The sequence below is a fragment of the Excalfactoria chinensis genome, chromosome 14 (genome assembly GCF_039878825.1).
Source record: "Excalfactoria chinensis isolate bCotChi1 chromosome 14, bCotChi1.hap2, whole genome shotgun sequence".
Classification (NCBI taxonomy): Eukaryota; Metazoa; Chordata; class Aves; order Galliformes; family Phasianidae; genus Excalfactoria; species Excalfactoria chinensis.
In genome coordinates, this window is record NC_092838.1 from 4,731,061 (window position 1) to 4,749,581 (window position 18,521).

The window sequence follows — 18,521 nt, forward strand, 5'->3', positions numbered from 1 at the left end:
AGGTACAGATCTACCACTGCAGCTCCCGGGGCAGCACACTGCTGCTCTATCTCGTGATATAGCCAAAGCCACAGAACTGCACAAATCCGCAGTTGTTGGTAAGAGCTGGGCTGAGCGCAGCTTTGTCACCCTGAGTGGTCACCCTGCCTGTGTGCCATGTAGCAGTGATTTTGGCTGCAACAGCCTCAGACAGCTCGTGTGCTGGGTTCTGACACTCATCTGTACCCATGCCACAGGACACAGTTGGGTTCATGAAAGAGTTCTGTTTTGGCTCAGTTTCAAATAGACAATATTCACTGCAGTGCCCACAGCTTTTCACCAGGGCATTTTCACGCCATGCCTGACAAGTGGTATCTGGAGGTGATGTAGGGGCTGCAGCATAGCAATGTGAATGGAGCTCCTACACTTTGCTGACACAGGCTGTGGGACGAAGGGATGAAGGGTCAGAGGCTGCACAGTGTACCAGGAATAACTGGGGAACTGCCAAGGACTTGGAACTAAGCGAATCCTAAGAGCTGAGGGATGAAGATTGAAGAGGAGGTATTTTCACAGGGAAGCAAGATAAACTATGATACCAAATACCACCGAATTTTGGCAACTCCTCCAACACAGAGATGTTCTTAAACAAGGTTCAGTGTTTAAGAAATGTTATAGCACAGATTCACAGAAGTCCCACATTTCTGTCCTGGTAATCATGGATCTGGCTATTTATGCCTACAAAATGAAATCACTGTGCATAATCCACTCAATTTCAGTTTGTTTCATCAGCAGAGCTGCAGGTTTTGATTGCAATGAGAAATAAATGAAAACTCTGGGCAGAATTTTAACATTTAAAGTTACTTTTGTGTTAGAACGACAATCCTGTTTGACAAAGAACAATGATGCTGACTTCTTCCTTTACTGCACTCCCCAGATTCTCATTCAGCTTTTGAGTACCTTCTGGAGACGTGCCCATAAAGGCAAGAGAGATCTGAGAACTTCACACTGAGTGATCTCAGGTGCCTGAAAAGCTCCTTGAAAGCAAAGAAAGAGTTTTCTCCCCACTGGATTTACAAGTCATGCTGCCATTAAGAATTCTGCCCGAGTAAAGTGTGCCTATTATTTATAGTGTGGTGTCTGCCGTGGGGCATCAGTGATGCATAGTGGAGGCCAGACAAGCAGTAGATAGGAGAATGGGTTTTGCCAACTGCTGCTGACCAGCCACAGCTCCCAATGGCAGGACTTAACATTGAGAAATGGGAAGGAGACAAAAGCAGTCAGGGGAAATGGCCGCCAGAGCAAAGAGCACCTCCGTTTTTCTACCAGGCGTTACCTACTGAGCAGTGAGATCTGAGTTTTTATGTTATCTTCCTTAAAAGGGATTTCAGCAGAAGAATACCATCTTTTGCAACTGGAGGAATGCATGAGTACTGCTGGGCACACTGCAAGCTCCATCAGTAGGGGAGAATTTGAATTCCATTTGCAAATGCAGCAGTGAAAATGCTCCAAGGTTGCAACAGTGAAAATACTAATTATAGAACATCAGCAAAATAACTGGTTGTACTTAGGCTCTGGTCTTGCAAAAACCTCTGTGCAAATGGACTCAGTGGGACTGCTTCCACATGGCTGCTCACACATGTAGGACTGGGACTTCTCTGGATTCTGTGACTATTTCAAAATGGGCAGATGGAAACATTCCAGTTACCATAAATCACTTTATACATTCTTTGTTTTATGTAAGGAAACTCTGTGCATCCCATTTGTTAATCAGTGTTTTTCACCCATAATAAATGCAGAGCTTTAAATATGCAATTATCTCTAGGATCATTCCTCCATCTCCTAAACAAAGCACTTGGATTATAATAATCTCAAACACTGAAGGAATGGATTGACGCTAATTAGGCCTCAGATCCACCCAAACTTGGCCCTTCTCCCTGTTCAGCCTTTTTTCCTTTGTCCAATTCTCACCCAGATCCCAGATGGGCTCTTCCTCCCACACTTGTATTCCTCACTTCTACAAGTGACTCAGTCCAGCCCACCCCAGCAAGCAGCTGTACTGTCACCCAAAATCAGCTGTGCAGCATGCTGCCACCAGCTTTCCTGCTTGACTCATAGCTTTGTTTGGGCTCTATCTCTAAAGGCCAAAGCCAGTGAGCATGAAGCGTTGTGCAGTCCATGGGAGCTCCTCCATCGTGTCTGGTGCTCATATCTCTGCAAATCCCTGTGGAGCACAGTGAGAAAATGAGGAGAAATCACAGCGCTCAGAGGACCTTCCAAAATCCTACAATCATAGAATCATAGACTTAGGTTGGAAGAGATCTTAAAAAACATCTAGTTCCAACCTCCTGTTGTAGGCAGACCTGCCCCCACACCAGCTCAGGCTGCCTAGTGCCCCATCCAACCTGCCCTTGAACACCTCCAGGGATGGGGCCCACAGCTCCTCTGGGTGGACTGAAAGCCAGACACGAGCCAGCAGTGTGCTCTTGCTGCCCAGAAGGCAATCAGAATTGTGGGCTGCGTCAGCAGAGGGGTGGCCAGGAGAGCAAGGGAGGTGGCTGTCCTCCTCTAATCTGTCCTTGTGAGGCCCCACATGCAGTACTACATCCAGGTCTGGGGCTCCCAACTCAGGAAAGATGTGGAGTTTTGCAGCTGGACCAGAGGAGTGCCACAAAGGAGATGAAGGGGCTGGAGTACCTGGTTTACAAAGAAAGGTTGGAAGAGTTGGACTTGTTAAGCTTAGAGAAGGCTCCAGGGAGGCGTCCTTGCAGCCTTCTGGTAGTCCAACTGAATTAGGTAAGAATTTCAGTTTTGAGAAAAAACAGCAACAACAACAAAAATAACCAAAAAATTCAGTGTTACTGTTTTAAAACTGATGTGGAGGTTTTCTTTCCTCCAACATGTAAAGAACTCCCAAACAATACTGTTTATGAGTACAGCAGCAATGTGCGTCAGTCCAATTAGTAAGAGCATCACTAAATGTCACTGTAGCACTTTTGTAGCGTTGAGAGTTGAAGGGCAAGGCAAAGGTTCCAGGCAAAGGCATGTAACACACCCCATGTGCATTCAGCATTATCCACCCCTCATTGCTCATAGCCTGGGCAACCTCCCCAACTCTTGCTTCATCATCTGCATCAGAATGATACCGCACACAATGGAGTGTGATGGGATCTCACTAGGAAAGATAATGCAAACTGTAAAATGCTGCTCAAGGGGCTTTATCCACAAAACCTCCCCCACAATAGAAGTAAATAATAACTATTGTCACCCTACTTGTGCTTCTTGCATAGTCATTTCCTTCCCTTCTAATCCCAGAAATTTGTACAAGTGGCAAAGTTGTGTGTTTATGGAAAATACATGTGAGAAACCCGGAATCACATCACTTGTTTGGGCGCTGTCCTGCTTTAGGTACCAGGATGCTGCAATGAGTGTTAGGCCGTTCGGTGCGGGACCGTCAGGAAAGCCGAAAGATGCGTGTACAGCCACCTGAGATGCGCTCGGCTGCAACAGCCAGCCGTGGCCGTGGAGCTGACCCGGACTGCTGCCGCCCAGGCCCGGTGATGCGCTCGGCGCTGCGCTGGTCGCTAGAACGGTCCTCCCGTACTCCGGCTGGCGCGCACGGCAGATGCGGGGCTGTGCCAACACCCGCACGGCAGCAGCGCTGTGCAGGATCGGGCTGCCCGAGCACGCCAGGGGGAACGGACCCGACCCGGGGAGATTGCAAGGGAACCGCAACGCGCAGCCTGACGCCGGGGGCGGCCGCGGGGCTCCGCTCGCTTTGTTCGCCGGCCTCCCCCCGCCCAGCCCCGCACTGAGCATGTGCGCAGCGCCCCTTCCTCGCCCCGCCTGCGGGCACCCGCTCCGCACGGAGGAGCCGCAGCTCCGCACCGTCCCCGAGGTGGCCGGGCCGCAGCCCCGCCGGCATGGAGTGAAGGAGGAGCGGAGCCCCGCGCCGCCCGGTCCGGCCATGGAGCTGCGGAGATCGATCTCGGCCAGCGCGGAGGCCGAGAGACCCATGAGGCGCTACGGGGCAGTGGAGGAGACGGAGTGGAAGGCGGAGGCGCTGGGGAGAAGTGAGTGTGGGGGCGCGGGTGGGGGTCCCGCTGACTGGGGCAGCCCTGGGCGGCGGGGTCCAGATGCGGTGCGGTACTGTGCGGTGCGGGCCGGCCCCGTGATGCCGCCCGGTCCTGGTTAGATGTTGGGTGCGCTCCTTGGTTAGCAGGGAGAAGCCGCCGCGTTGCTCGACAGGTCCGTGTGACGGCTGTGCCCTCTGAGGCTCGAGCCCGAGGGCTGCTGGAGACAAAAGAGCGCTCCTGTGTCGAGGGACAGGAAAGCAGAGCCGTGTCGGTGCGGTGCTGGTGCGGCTCCGGGCACTTGAGTGCCTCCTTGCGAGGTGGGCTGTGCACTCCGCAGAGCGATGCCCGAGAAAGAGTGAGCTGGACCTCAGCTCTCCCTCATCAAGTGGGATTTCATATATGGCTTTTCATAAATGCCAGCAGTCTTTAACGTGATTCACGTTTAAAGGCACAAGTGACAACCACATTAATCCCTTTGATTATCTCTGGCAAGAGGTGCAGCAGCACAGCACTTTGTGCACTTTTTCAGTGACTGAGCTTTGTTTATGAGCTCAACAAATGTTCTGCAGTGGAGCAGCTTTCTTGAAATTGTGATCCAGAAAGCAACCATTGGCGTAACATTCCCAAAGCGTCGATGGAAAGACAAGCTAAAAAGATGAACAGCTGTCAATTCAAGTCCTCACCAGGACCTTGTCTGCCCCGAGGTCCCAAGGGTTATTCTCTTATTGACAAAACTATCTCCTTTACAACCCAGTAAGCCCTCAAGCCCCCTCTAATCCTCAAGGTAACCACTGAGGCAAGAAATCTGGATAAAAGTTGCAAAAAGCTGTGAGCTGCAATAAAGAAAAATATTGTCTAAGCTTCAGCATGTGCTTAATTAGGCCACTGGAACAAAAAGCTCTGTGTGTATGTGCTGATGTCTTAGTCTTGGCTGCTGCTGGGGCTGCTGATATTGAACTCACCATCCATCCAATGTGCATCATAAAGACTTGCCTGGAAGCCTCTTTACATCCTGGAGCTTTGCAGCACTGTGGTAGCAGATTTTTGCCAACACTTCTACTGCGCTCAAAGTTTTCAGATGTTGCTTTGTTCTGGAATTGTGCTTTGCCTTCAGTTTTTCATGAATAGATTACTGCTGGCCATATGCTGGTGGCAGAGGTGTAATTCTCCCACTCCAGTGCTTCAGCTGCAGTGTTGGTTTTGTTGCAGTGCCTGGCAGAGGTTCAGGATTGAATAAATCCACGCTTTCTAAAATGGAATTGAAGAGTAAAGTTTCTACTGCCTGAGCTGATTGACTAGGATGTGTACAACAGTCCTGCAGGTCCTCTGACATACAGACTTCTTTCTTGTTCTCATACGCGTCTGTTGCAACTGCAGTCAGATCACAAGCAGAGCAGAGTGCTTGTCATAATAAAAATTGGCACCTGGAGGTAACAGAAGGGTTACATTTTGCAAGCTTTGGACAAAGAGATCATCTGTTTGGCAGAGGGGAGTGCGGAGGCTGAGTGGGAGAACCGATCTGCTCAGAAATGTGTGCTCAGCACTGAGCTTCCACCCAAAATCACAGCTTGACCTGGTACCAGGATGGGCTGTTGGCAGGACGAGAACCAAGTTTCCAGGTGTCTGCACCCAGCTCCGCTGCTGCACTGCCCTTCAACACATGAAATTCAGTTCAACGAGGTTATTTCTGTATGTGTCTAACAATGCAGATATAGAATAAGAAGTAATCCAGAGGCCATGGTCTGTTCTTTGGAAAGCAGACCCGGACTTTGCAACTTGGTTAATTGCTCTGTTTGCTCATTGGTTTTGACTGTCTTAAAAGCTGTAGAAGTGCTGTTTACGATGGCCGTGTCTCTTTCCTGCTTTAATACTAATACTGACTTCTTTATTGATTAAAGATAAACAGATATTACTATTTGTATTAATACTTCCTTACAGCATTGGTTCTAAATTACATGGCAAGATGACAGGAATCTCCAGAAGGTCTGGAAAGAAGCCAAAGAGGCATCATGCCCTTTTTCACTAATGTCATCAATTAGCCTTTGTTGTTTGAGTATTGGTTTAAATATGGAATGCTAAGTAGTTGTATTAACAGGAGCAGAAGGCCTTTAGTCCATATGTGTTTGCCCTGTTTCCTCAGCTGATTTGTTGTGTCTTAAATCAGGATCTTTCTGGAGGCAGCACTTGTTATGCATCTGTACTATGGTCTACACAATGTGATGCTGTTTCCTGGCTGGTACTTTTATATGTGAGCACAGTCATATCATAAGGGAACAAATATCTTGATTATGTCAAGTTTAGGTAGTTGTTAGTTTATACTCAATTTGTTAAATGAAAAGGGAACTCTGCTAGTACCGAATCATAGAATCCTTACGGTTGGAGGGGACCTGTAAAGATCATCTAGTCCAGCTCTCCTGCAGTGAACAGGGCCATCCACAGCTAGATCAAGCTGCTCAGAGCCTGCTCCAGCTTGGCCTTGATGTATGTCTCCAGGGACAGGGTTTCCACCACATCTCTGGGCAGCCTGTTCTCTGCCTGTGGTACAGAAAGCATTGTTGGCTGTTGGTTTTCACAAAGATAAGTTACTTCATAGCTATTAAGCATAATACCATGCACATTTCTCCTGTACAGATTATCAGAGGAGTTGTGCTGATTGACGGTAGCTGATGGTCTGGTGCCCTTACAACCCAACTGTAGTGACCTCCAGTAGGCATGCATATAAAAGAAATGAACCATTGTTTAAAGTTTTCTCATCAACAAAACACTTGAGCTCTCCATTTCATATACAACACAGAACTTCATTAAAAATGACTGCTTACCGCATACCAAGAAATTCTTGCTTTTCTTAGTCCATACGTTTAAATGCAGTCACACATAAATTGACAAACGATAATAACAGTGTGACTACTGCTTTTTCTGTAAATAATCTTTACAATGTAGTCTTGGGGAGTCTGCTCTGAAGCAGAACACTCAAGCATTTTGTTCTTATTATTAAGTGCACAGTCTCATTTAAAATCACGTATTGCCATCGGCAGGGACTCGTAGTGCCCTGATTAAATAACTGCATGCCATTCCAGGGAAACAGCCACAAAGAAATGAAGCAGGTTTTTTTTTTTTATCATCCTTTTGAATACTGCAAATGTGTTTCTGCTGACTGTTTTTTTTTTCCTTCCTCTTTAGTTTATATGAGGTATATGGCTAGATTCAAAATGCGAGGTGCATGTCTCAGCTTCAGTCAGTATAAGGAGGCAGAAATGCTGGAAAACTGCAAAACATTAATTTTGGTGCAATTTAGTACTGCACAAAATTTGCTCATTGTTTTCATTTGGATGGCAGCCTGGTATGGCTGTGCACTGCCATTCCTACTACAAAGACACACCTTTTCAACTCTTTTTCATTATGAAGCGGATATGAGGGTGTGGGGGATCCCATTACAGACCAGCACTGAAGAGTGAGAGTCCCGGCATAAAGACCCAGTGGTAGCACGTGGCTCTCACAGTTATTTTTACTTGCTCTCCCTTTGTGCTGTGGAGGAAGCATCATAGGTTTATACATACAGGCGGTGGAGTGCTGTGAAATAGCAGTAGGCTCCAGAACAGTGTCAGTAGGGCGATACTATGTAGTCCTGAGAGAGGAAGTATGAGTAAGTAAGGAAGTAAGAAGTAGGAGTAAGAAGTATGCCAAAGTGATTAGTTTGCCAGAGAATTAGTCCACAGATGAAAGGCAAGTGAAAAACAAATTTATGTGCCAACTGTTGTCATTACTTTCTGTGAGGTATAGAGATCAGGTCTCATGCTGTTCACTGAATACACACTTGAGAAAGAACTAGTTGGTTTGGAATCTGCTGGCTCTATGGGCTGTGGTGGTTCCACCTCTAAGAACTGTGGGCCCCTGGAAGCACTGTGGCCCAGACACTGGAGAGCAAGTCCCTGGTATGACTCTGTTGCCCGGCCTTTGCTTTGCTGCCAGAGTATATCTGCTGTATGCCAGTGGGTTTAGGAACAGTAACATTCATTCCCCTTATGGTAGTCTTTTCTCCTATGAAATCTGAAACTCCTTTTCTCTAAGCTTCTGAGGAGCACATTCTCGATTTTAATTACTTGCTGGAGTGGGAATATGTTACACTGTTCTTTAGTGTCTAAAGCAATTCTCCATACCAAATCACTCTGGCCTTTACTGGCTTAGATTCACAACTGTAGAATTTATCCGGTGATTTAAAGATTGCCAAAAATTATCCACCAGCTGCTGGGAAGATGTTTAGAGCTCTGTTAGACAACTGTGTTATTAGAGAGCCATGTCACAGAGGACAGAGATAAACAGAGAAACATGCTATCTGGCATGTGATTGGATGATCTCAAAGGAGAATACTGTTAAGATGTGAAATTTAGAAGTGGCAGTGGCCATTTTACTACAATTTCACTTGCAACTTATGCTGCTGCTTATCAGTAATAATCATGGGATGTTTTGCATAAAACTACATGTTCTTAAACATGTTTTTCAAGACTTGAAATTGAACAAATTGGTCTTTTTTAATTTTTTTTTCCAAAACAATATAGATAGAAAAAAAGTATGTAGAGAATGCAAAATTAAATCAGCTTTAAAACCAGAATGTTATCTGCAGCTGGCACTGTTACAGCACTGAAGCTTTTTGTTAGAATTATAGGATCAGAAAACGACTCTAGTGAGGAATAAAATGAAAAGCCACAGGCTGTTTCCATTGACCACTGAGTAAAATGACAGGAGTAAGCGAACAAGTAATTTGTGTTTCTTAATATTCCCTTTTAATTCTCCATCATGTAAGAGCAAGGAATGAATTGGTTTCCGTGGAATGCGGCTTAAATATAGTCTTTCTCCTGAGTGCACATCATCTCAGATGGGAATGTGCATTGATTTCAGTGGGAGGTGTGCACCAGGGAAGATACCTACCACAGTAACTAACTGTACCAGATGCTATTTACAGCCTTCTGATAGAACTGAATCTCATGCAGTGCTGGGCATGGAAACCCCCTTCCTGAGCCATCCCGACTCCTGGCAGTCTTCCTGAGCCAGACTAAAATAGCTCCTTGCAGATAAAGGTCTAGCCCAGCACCACTGAAAATACCTGACATTGAGGGCTTTCAGGTCAGACCTTCAGAGGCAATTTTACCTCATTTTTTTGCATCTTATTTTCCATCTATTTTCTCATAAGAACAATTGGTAGATCACATACACTCTGCAAATTTTCTCTCCAGGCTGCATACAGCTGAATATTCTCCCCATTCTTAGAAGGACAAATTGCTGTTTAAAGTGCACAGGTAGTATTTTCAATTCATAACATGATGGGAAAAGGTGAAAGGCATATGCAGAAAGCAACAGTAACTACATAATCAGAGTCATTATTTATCTGAATGGAAAGCAAGTTTTCCAAAATACATCTGTGAGATGAAAATACTAATTTAAGCAGTCAGTGTACCGACCACACAGACATCAGAAAGAAACTAGAACCATAGTTCCTGTTCTCACAAATTTTGCCTCTAGAAACAGGTAACTAATCCATTTTGATTTGGGACTTTTTTCCTCTGTTCTCTCTCTAGAGCAGAAGGGACTGACTGGTGCTTGTGGTGTGAGGAGCTTTCTGATCTGAAGCCATCAGCCAAACATCTGAAAAATCCTGTTGTCAGAGCATCTGACAACAAGAACTACAGTACTGATACCCAAACTACAGTTCATTTATAACTGGAAATGACAGTAGGAAGTCTGGAAGATGTTACAGCACAATTCCATTAATGCAAATTACACTACCTTGTTAAGTCTGTCATAATTCTCTGCAGAACTTACTATATGGATAGCTCTTAAGTCCCACTCAAAACCATTTAATCCCTCTTTATACACAACAAGAATGGCTGGATGAGGTACCACAGGCTGATTTGCAAATGGACTGCAACAGTCTTGAAGAGTCTGTAGCTCAGTTTAGGCACTGGAGATGCTGGAAACTGGTCTGAAGTGCTTTACTGATCACAGTGATACCTTTCTAGTGTGCTGTAATTAAAAAAATCCTGTCTGTGAGACAGGCCTGTTGATACCGCGTCAGTATAACTGAGACACAAGCAAAGACACACTGCTTTGCTAGATTTTTAAATCTAATGTCACTGAGCAGTCACTTGCAGCCCAGCTTGCATCTGAAGGCATGCAGGTCATCTGCAACAATCTTATTACAGCCCTCGTAGGGGGAAAATATAAACCTGCTAAATTTAAAATCTGGATATTGAAAGCTGTCTCAACTCAGAAATGCAGTTTATATTAAAACGGAGAATTCACTTTCAGCAGATGGGAGAATCATATGTGAATCCACAAATAATTCTCTGGAGTTCCTTAATTCAGTGGAACTTGAACTTAAAAAGGATTTTATAAAAAGACATTAATTCCAAACTCCTTTTGCTGTTTCTATTATTCTGTTTTCCTTATTTTTATGCATCTGTCCTCTAAGAGGCTGAAGAGATGTGTGCAACTTTGTTATCATTGACTGTAATAGCAATTGGCTGGGGTGTGCAAATTGCCTAGACAGTCTTGGAATCAACTTCAAAGTAGAAAGGCTGAGCCCTGTAATTGGAATGTCAAAGCGTCACAGCATTTTCAAGACCCAATATGTGAGTGCTATTATGGTAATGTATGCTAGTGGACATCATTCTGCATATCCTGAATTTGTTTACATCAGAAGCACTCCTACAAACTTCAATCACATTAAAAAATTCCTTATTTTGGACTTGTTAGTAAGGCACTATCAAATGAGGCCTGAGGCTTTTATTTCACTGTTAATAGGAATAATTAAATATGAAGTTATATTTATCTATATTTTCAAAGAAACATTTAGTTCAATATTAATTTTAGACTCCCTAGACATTTACATTTGTGGGTGCTGAAATTCTGTTTTGTGATCTGTAAATATGTTTTGTATCAGCTTTTAGACTGCAGCCAGTGTGCGCACTGCTGAGAAACCTTCTCTGTCTCCCTAAAATGTACTGTTTAGGGGACTATCCAGAGCACTGTGAGTCACAGATCAAAGACATTATTTAAAAATATAGTCTCAATGGTAGAAAAAAAATGTACATGCAAATCATGATGATAGTGCTATAAAACAGCATCAAATCATATACAGATTTACAGCTAGAAATAAGATATTCTAGTCATAGATAATTAGGGAGCAATTTTTCCTGTTGGACTAAATCAGTCCCTTGCATAAGCAACACCCTTAGATCCAGATGAAAGCAGAGACGGTGTGTTATCTTGACATGGTACTTTGATAGAACACATACTCAAGGCTTTGTTTTACATAAAGAGTCTGGATGCTTTGTGTGGGCTTTGCCCGACTGCAGAGACTTCAAAAAAACTAAACCCTACCTTACCTACTGAAAGAATAAAGCTTCAGGTAGTAGCCAGATTATTTTTTCTGCTTCCAGACTCCACTCTTCTGCAACTGCAGACAATCACACAGAACCTCTTAGTCACATAAGTTTTGCTTTTTTTTTTTTGACACTGAAAAGATCGTATACTTCCTTTCACTTGGTAACCTCCTTTGAAGTCTGCTTCGGAATGTCACTGTTACTATTTTTTAGTCTAAATTGGCTTTACACCAGCTATTATCACTTAACATAAACAATAATTTCCCCTTTCCCTCATACTCTCTTCTCTTAGCCACCAAAACCTCTATTGTCATAAGAAGAGGAACTCCACTATTTGACTGTGTCAAAAATCAGAGGAATGCTGAAAACTGAAAGTTTAAGTGCAAGATGGAAAAAGTGGAATTTATCCTCCAAGTACAGGAGAGCGGTATAGATTTTAAGTTACATTAAGGATGAGCCTGGATATCACATTAAATCCTGTGCTTTGCGTTAGATTTCTAGAAGAACTCAGGAGTGGATTCACGGGGTCTTCATTGTCAAAGAATGAATGGAGACTGAGAGAAAGAGCTGTTTTCTGCAAAGCCATTACAACCAGAATGGTGCCTTCTAGGCATAGAGCAGTTTGTTAAACCAGAGAGAGCTTTTTCCTGGGGGAAGTGTGAGATTAAGGGGTTGATTAAGTACCCACTTAGGAAACTGGAGCTGTCATAAATGACAAAAGACAAAGCCAAGAATAATTACTGCTTATAAATTTATCAGGATAACAAACAAGACAATTTATTTGATGTCTTATTTACAGGCAAGATCTTTACAGATTTACCATTCTGGACTTATGCTGATATATATATCTTTTTATAGGCAGCAAGGGCAAAAATGGTCAATGTACAAATGCAACATAAAAGATGCAGAGCAACAAAGAATCTCATTTGAGTGTTGGGCAGGTACAGGCACTTTGTAACACATCAAACATGAAAGGAATCACTGTGTGCAATACTTCCGAGTATGATACCATAGAAACCAAAGGGCTTTGAGTGTTAAAGGAAGGAGTTAATATTGAATACTGTGAAACTAGAGTTTATAATCCAAGAGAAATCTCAGTGAGACCACAATGCACGAATGCCTGAAATAGAATAGATTGCTGCTAACATGCTTTTTGAAAGGTAAATAATGAAAAATAAAAGGTCAAAGCTTGAAGATAAGAACAAGAAAATGAAGAGTAAGGAACTCAAAGAGAATCTTTGATAACAAGGGGCTCTTAGATATGGAACAGGGGACAGCGATTCCAGAACCGCAGCAGGTGATCGCGCACAGTCGTTTTTATGATCTCTTCTTATCTCATTTTAAAATTGAGTCATACAATAAGAGTGTGAATGAGACAGTTCTGAAGTGGAAAGTCAGGTTGTAGACCATAAATCTAACTAATGATCTAAAACTAAAAAAAATAAAAAATAAAAAAACTTAAAAAAACACCAAACACAATATTAATGGCCTGGACAAAATAAATCCCAATATCATAGTTGTGCTGGTGCACTCACAGGTGACTGTTTAAACAGAGCCATTTCCAGTTACAGAAGATGCATTTAATATGCCCTAGAAGGAAATAAAAGAACAAGCAGACTGATCTCCAGTGTTTTTTTAGCAATAGGTGTCTTGGTTTTTGCTCATCATGTTGTGGTTTAAAGACTCATTCAAATTCAACAAAGCAATAAATGCCAGTTCTGTCTTGGGATTTGGCTTCTTTTTTTATTCTGGCATTCTTCTTTCCCTCTGCTTTGACCAGAGGCTGCCATATCACATCCCCGTTCTACAAAATTCATCAGGCTGTTAGTCAGTTTTAGACACAGAATACTAACAGATTTCTGAAAAGCTGAGTCTGAACTTCCAGTGCTTTTTCCATACGTACTCCTTCAAAGGCAAAAATAGCTGCATGCCTCGAAAGGCAATTTAAATATGACAGATGCGAAAGAAAAAAAAAAAAATAGGCTGAAGTGAAAGACATTGAGCATCAGATTAGGAGAAGGGGCCTGCAGGTCTGATTGTCTTCACAATATAAATTCACACTTTCCTGACTCCTCGACTGTGCTGCTTTTTTTCCTGCAGAATTTATGGAGCATAAAGCTTGCCACTAAGCCTTCTACTTAGAGGATCACTACAGTTTTGTTTCATTTATCATTTTGAAGTTATTTACATGTGCTTAGTGAATGCTGATCACAGTATTCACAGGTAGCAGGAAATACATATAATATATTCAAGCTGTGCATAAAACCACATACTTGCAAGTTGTGGTAGCCTATTAGAAAAGGAGGGAGAAATTTCATAAATTATGTAAACATTATCTTTTGTATATGATTTTCTTCTCTCTTGATTGTGGAGTTGCTGAATGGGACTACAGACTTGACGGGACTGCTCTGGTCTAGTGGTTTATCTCAGAGTATAGATGATCTTGAAGCAGCACAGTAGACAGCTGAGCTGGCCTGCACTCACTATTTCAGGTTTAGTTGAGAAACAGACAACTGTTACTCCCCACAAAGAGTAAAATCACCCATCTCCTTTCTCTTTTTCTCCTAATGATTATTCAGGAACAGGGATATTTGGTGACTGATATTCCCTGAGATCCTGGCATTTAATCAGCTTTCAGTGTGCATCCCTGATGCTTTTCTGCCAAAGGTGTTCCCAAGGGCTGCCAGATTGCACAGCTGCCTATTGTGAAGCCAAGCTGTAAGGCCAATCAACCAGCCCAGAAGTCTGCCCTGAGATACAGATCATGTGAAAAAACAGCCCTGGGATTTCTAGTTGCCTTGCTGTCTGACTGAGATACTGAAAGCTTTGGTGCCTGGTTTAAGGCAGTATTTCAGGATTCCAGGATTACCTCCTGTGCATCTGGGAGCTGCACTGCAGTTGAAGCTTCTGTTTCCAGTGCCTTCTGGCTGAGCAGCAGAAAATTCAACAGCTCCAGAACTGAAAGGCTACTCTAGATCCTCAGACACTGATAGGAAAGCAGGCTCTTTGCTCAGAGGCATTCCCTTCGGCCCTATGGAAAATATACTGAATCAAAGATAAATCCCCCAAATACTCAGAGTTCCACATCACCGGCATTCTGCAGCAGACTCAGTTTTGTCAGAAAGCTTCTGACCACAGTTACTTCCAAGAGCAAAGAACATCTAGCTGCCTGTTGAGGATGTGTGCTCAGTCTGTCAGCTGAAAGAGCATTTCATGGCTCTTACATGCCACTGATTCTGAAATGAGTAACTGTGTTGCTCAGCTCATAAAGGAATATTAAAAGTGATTAAAAATGCATGATTACCACACTAAGAAAGCAAACATTTTAAGCTTCCAGCAGGAAGAAAAAATTAAACTCTCACCTCCACTTCCTTTAGATTTTGCCCAGAAATCATTAAAAAACAAACCAAACAGAACAAAAAACAACAACAACAACAAAAACCAAACAAACAGAAAAGCCCTGATGAAGGGAGACTTTGTTCAAGGCTTGGTACAGCAATGAGGAGCATTTCCATTGACTAGCGTAGGTGCAGGATCAGCACTGGGTACAACAACAGCTGGCAGCTCTCAAAGTGTAGACCAGCCCTGTGCTGAGAGTCATAAGACAGGTAGGGGCAGTCCTCATTGCTAAGGTGCACTCCATTGGTATCTGAGCAACTGGGGACAGAGCAGACCTGGAGACAATAACCAGAGTCAGCCACAGTCCAGATCTCCAGGAAAATCCCCAGGTCAAGTGGGATGTCAAGTCCAGGTCTTGAAATCTACTGCCAAGCGAAAGGAGGGAGAAATGAGAGGGATTTTCTGCTCATGTGTTACAAACTCAGAGACCTTCACTATGTCCAAACCAACACGATGCATGCAAAGCTGTGCCAGGCAGGTTGATTGCAGGTACTGTCAGGTGCCACTTTCCCCTTCCCTGAGTCTCCCCATTTTAAAATGCACAATATCACCTGCCTGTTAGGGAAACCAGGAACAAATACAGTGCAGCTGTTAGTATTGTATTTGGCTATTAGCTATATTTATATGGTAATTCCAGTTTAAAACAATGAAAAATACCATTCCACAGATATGCCAAATTTAATCATTGTTAGGATTCGCAGTAATAGAATGCAGCAGCAGGCTAGATTAGGAATGAGTAATTAGGTGTAAGATTTTTCTGCTCAGGTTAGTTATTTGCTATTGCATGCTGCTCCGTATTAGTTAAGCCAAAAAGAAAAAGACCCCAAACACTGTGGTACCTGAGCCTCTGAATATATTTGAGACAACAGTAAACCGTGTAGTAAAATGCCTGACTATTCAGTCATGCCTCCATGTGACAAGCTAGTGACAAACTACTTGAATCATCTGGTTCTTTTCACATTAATATATATTTTTCATATTAATATATATATTTTTTTAATCTGGAATGTTTGAATGATCCCAGTTTATTTTTCTGCACTGTGCAACTATTTCAGTTTCTACCAAGATTTTTTGTTTTGTTTTTAAGTTGCACAGACTGGTTCTCTTTTCATCTGTCTCTAACCTGTGCCTCTGGCTTACTTCTGCTTTGGCTCATCAACTAATAGGGGTCTTGAAAATCTTGATTTTTAAACTCAAAACAGCATTGAGAACGCACTTGATCTGATAACACAATATACTTCAGTGGAAACAGGTTGAATTCTGAACATAACTTAATCATTAATGGTATTTTTAACAAGGATTATTTTATTATTTGGCAACTAAAGGGAGTGGAAATAGGCCTAAAAATGCTCAGTCCGAATCCAGACCAATCAGCAATGACTTAAAATCATTTCCAGCTGAAGTACTGCAGCTGGGTGGGCTGAAAAGCTGTTTGTTGCTCAGTGTTATTCACATTTGAGAAGCCCTACAACTGGAATGCTCTGCAGTCCTTTCCAGAGCACTCAGAAGTCACAGGCTGATGAAACACAGTGTCTCATTTAAGATGGCTCATCCCTGTTAAATATTTTAGAAGTGGCAGGGTAGTTGGATAGGTACCCTTAACTTTTGCTGGAAGGCTCCTCTGTTACTAAATAACTGAAGTGATTATTCAAGGCTCAGCGATTTTCTGCTTCCAACCACAACAAATTCACAAGTATGAAAAAGGATGAACAACATCCTCAAGAGACATGGTGATCCATCAGACCTTGAATTAGCTCTGCTACAGACTTGCTGTGTATCCACAAGCAACTCATCACTCCCACTGCCTCTGGGCTGCAGATTGTCTGTGTGCTGCTATAGGTGTTCACAGAGTAGAGGTCTAATTGCTGCTGAATACAACCAGAATAACAACAACATAGTGCAGGGTTACAGAGGCACAGGTTTGGTGTTATTTGCATTATTAAACTTTCTCTATGCATCTGGTGGTTTTTTGTTTTGTTATTTAAAAGAAAACAACAACAAAAGAGATGATGACAATAAAGCCCCTAAATTAGAATTAATAGAATTAAACAAGCTAATGGCTGTAGAGTACAATGAGCTTCTCAGTGGACTACAGTATGCTTGCATCAAGTGACAGCAGCAGGATTCTTGCTGATAATTACATTTCTGCACAGCATTTCTTACCAATTGTTCTAAAACTATTACTTGGTACAGGGCACTCTCCCATTTCTCCTTCTGCTGCTCCAAGCTTCCCTTAAAGTTTCCTTTGTACTTACCAACTTAATAGGTATTTCACTTTTTTGTTGCTTTTCATCACAGGTGGCTAATGTTCCATTTGTTGTTGGCACACTGAGGGTACAGTGTGATCATTAAGTTAATAACCATTTTAACTATGCCAGTCTACACTGAAATTGAAGCAAATATGCTTGTGTTTTACCTCTCCACTCAATCTCATTATATGTAATAGCATGATAATCTTATTTCTATATAGTAATTATTTGCATGTTAATATCTCTTTGTGCATAGAGTAGTAATATTTTACTTGTTTCTTTGTCACTGGAAATTGTACTGGGGATTGTACAGCATGGAGTAATTCAATCCTGTCACTAGCTGTGACTAATCTGTGTTGCTTTCTCTTTTGCTTTATGAATTCTGGCTCACTATCAGACTGAGCTTTAATTTCTATATTAACAATATATGCTTAAAAAAAATAGTTGACCGAGACATGTCTGTTTCAAATAAAATGAAACATTTCTCCTTTCTGTTATGAAAAGGTATGAGACTTGTGCATGAAGCTGTACAGAACCGTGCCTCAGAGCACTAAAGGTGTCATTCATCACCAGGGCAGAGCTAGAGCCTTATTTGAAGCCTAATAATGCTAACTTATTCATTTCTAAGAGGTTTCACTGCAGGAGCACAAAACATTTTATGAACAATAATCACCCTTCAGGATAGACCAGTTATCTTCAATACTAGAGGAAAAATTCAGGCACAAACAGGTTGGTGATTATTGAGAATCAAAACAATTAAGGTATATAGTGGGAATCCTGACCTGTGGCCTCTTTAGTGGCTTATATTTCCATAGTATCCCTGCACTTATGCTCTACTGTTTCAAAAACTCCAAGAAGTACTGCATTCTAATTGTGCATCTTCCCTTCAAAGCCTGTCTTAAAAATGCATAGTCTTCAGTGAGAGCCAAAGTGCTTGTATTACTGCAGTTCTGTTGAGTTTATGAGACCTATGGACTACCTGTAAGAGCGTAAGGTAAATGGGCAGCTGTCAAAGGAGCTCATTTGCTCTTAACTTTTAGGAAGGGAGCTTTAGGAAAGCTGAAAATCTGATGCAAAAATCATATGGTTCCTTAACAGTGTATAGATAAAAATATAGATGCATAAAGCATGGACTATATCCTCCAGTTCCTTCTTGGAAGACCATGTGTATCCCTCTAGAACTGGCTCATAAAAATCTCTTCCAGCACCACAGTACCACCATGCTCTGCATCCTCACCTCCACATTTCTTCCTGTTTCAACTGTCCTGCTTGTTTGACGTTTTTTTGCCTCAAAGTTGCTTTCATTCAATTCTTATTTTTCCTTCCAGTCTGAAATCTCTATGAGAATTTATTTACAGTATGCTCATGGGACATGTACTGCTGTGGAGATAAACTATTTATGTCTCTGTGTTGTTCTAGTTGCATCCCTAAGTTTGCAGACA

At 42.5% G+C, this 18,521-nt stretch overlaps 1 protein-coding gene across 1 annotated transcript in view; it reads left to right on the forward strand.

Annotated features, from left to right (window-relative positions):
* The first annotated feature begins 3,785 nt into the window (after positions 1–3,785).
* BMERB1 (bMERB domain containing 1) overlaps positions 3,786–18,521 on the forward strand; it is a 35,392-nt gene continuing 20,656 nt past the window's right edge. Inside the window, exon 1 of the mRNA XM_072349045.1 lies at positions 3,786–4,049. Within this exon, the coding sequence (XP_072205146.1) occupies positions 3,794–4,049 (256 nt within the window). The 5' untranslated portion in view covers positions 3,786–3,793. The remainder of the gene's footprint in view (positions 4,050–18,521) is intronic.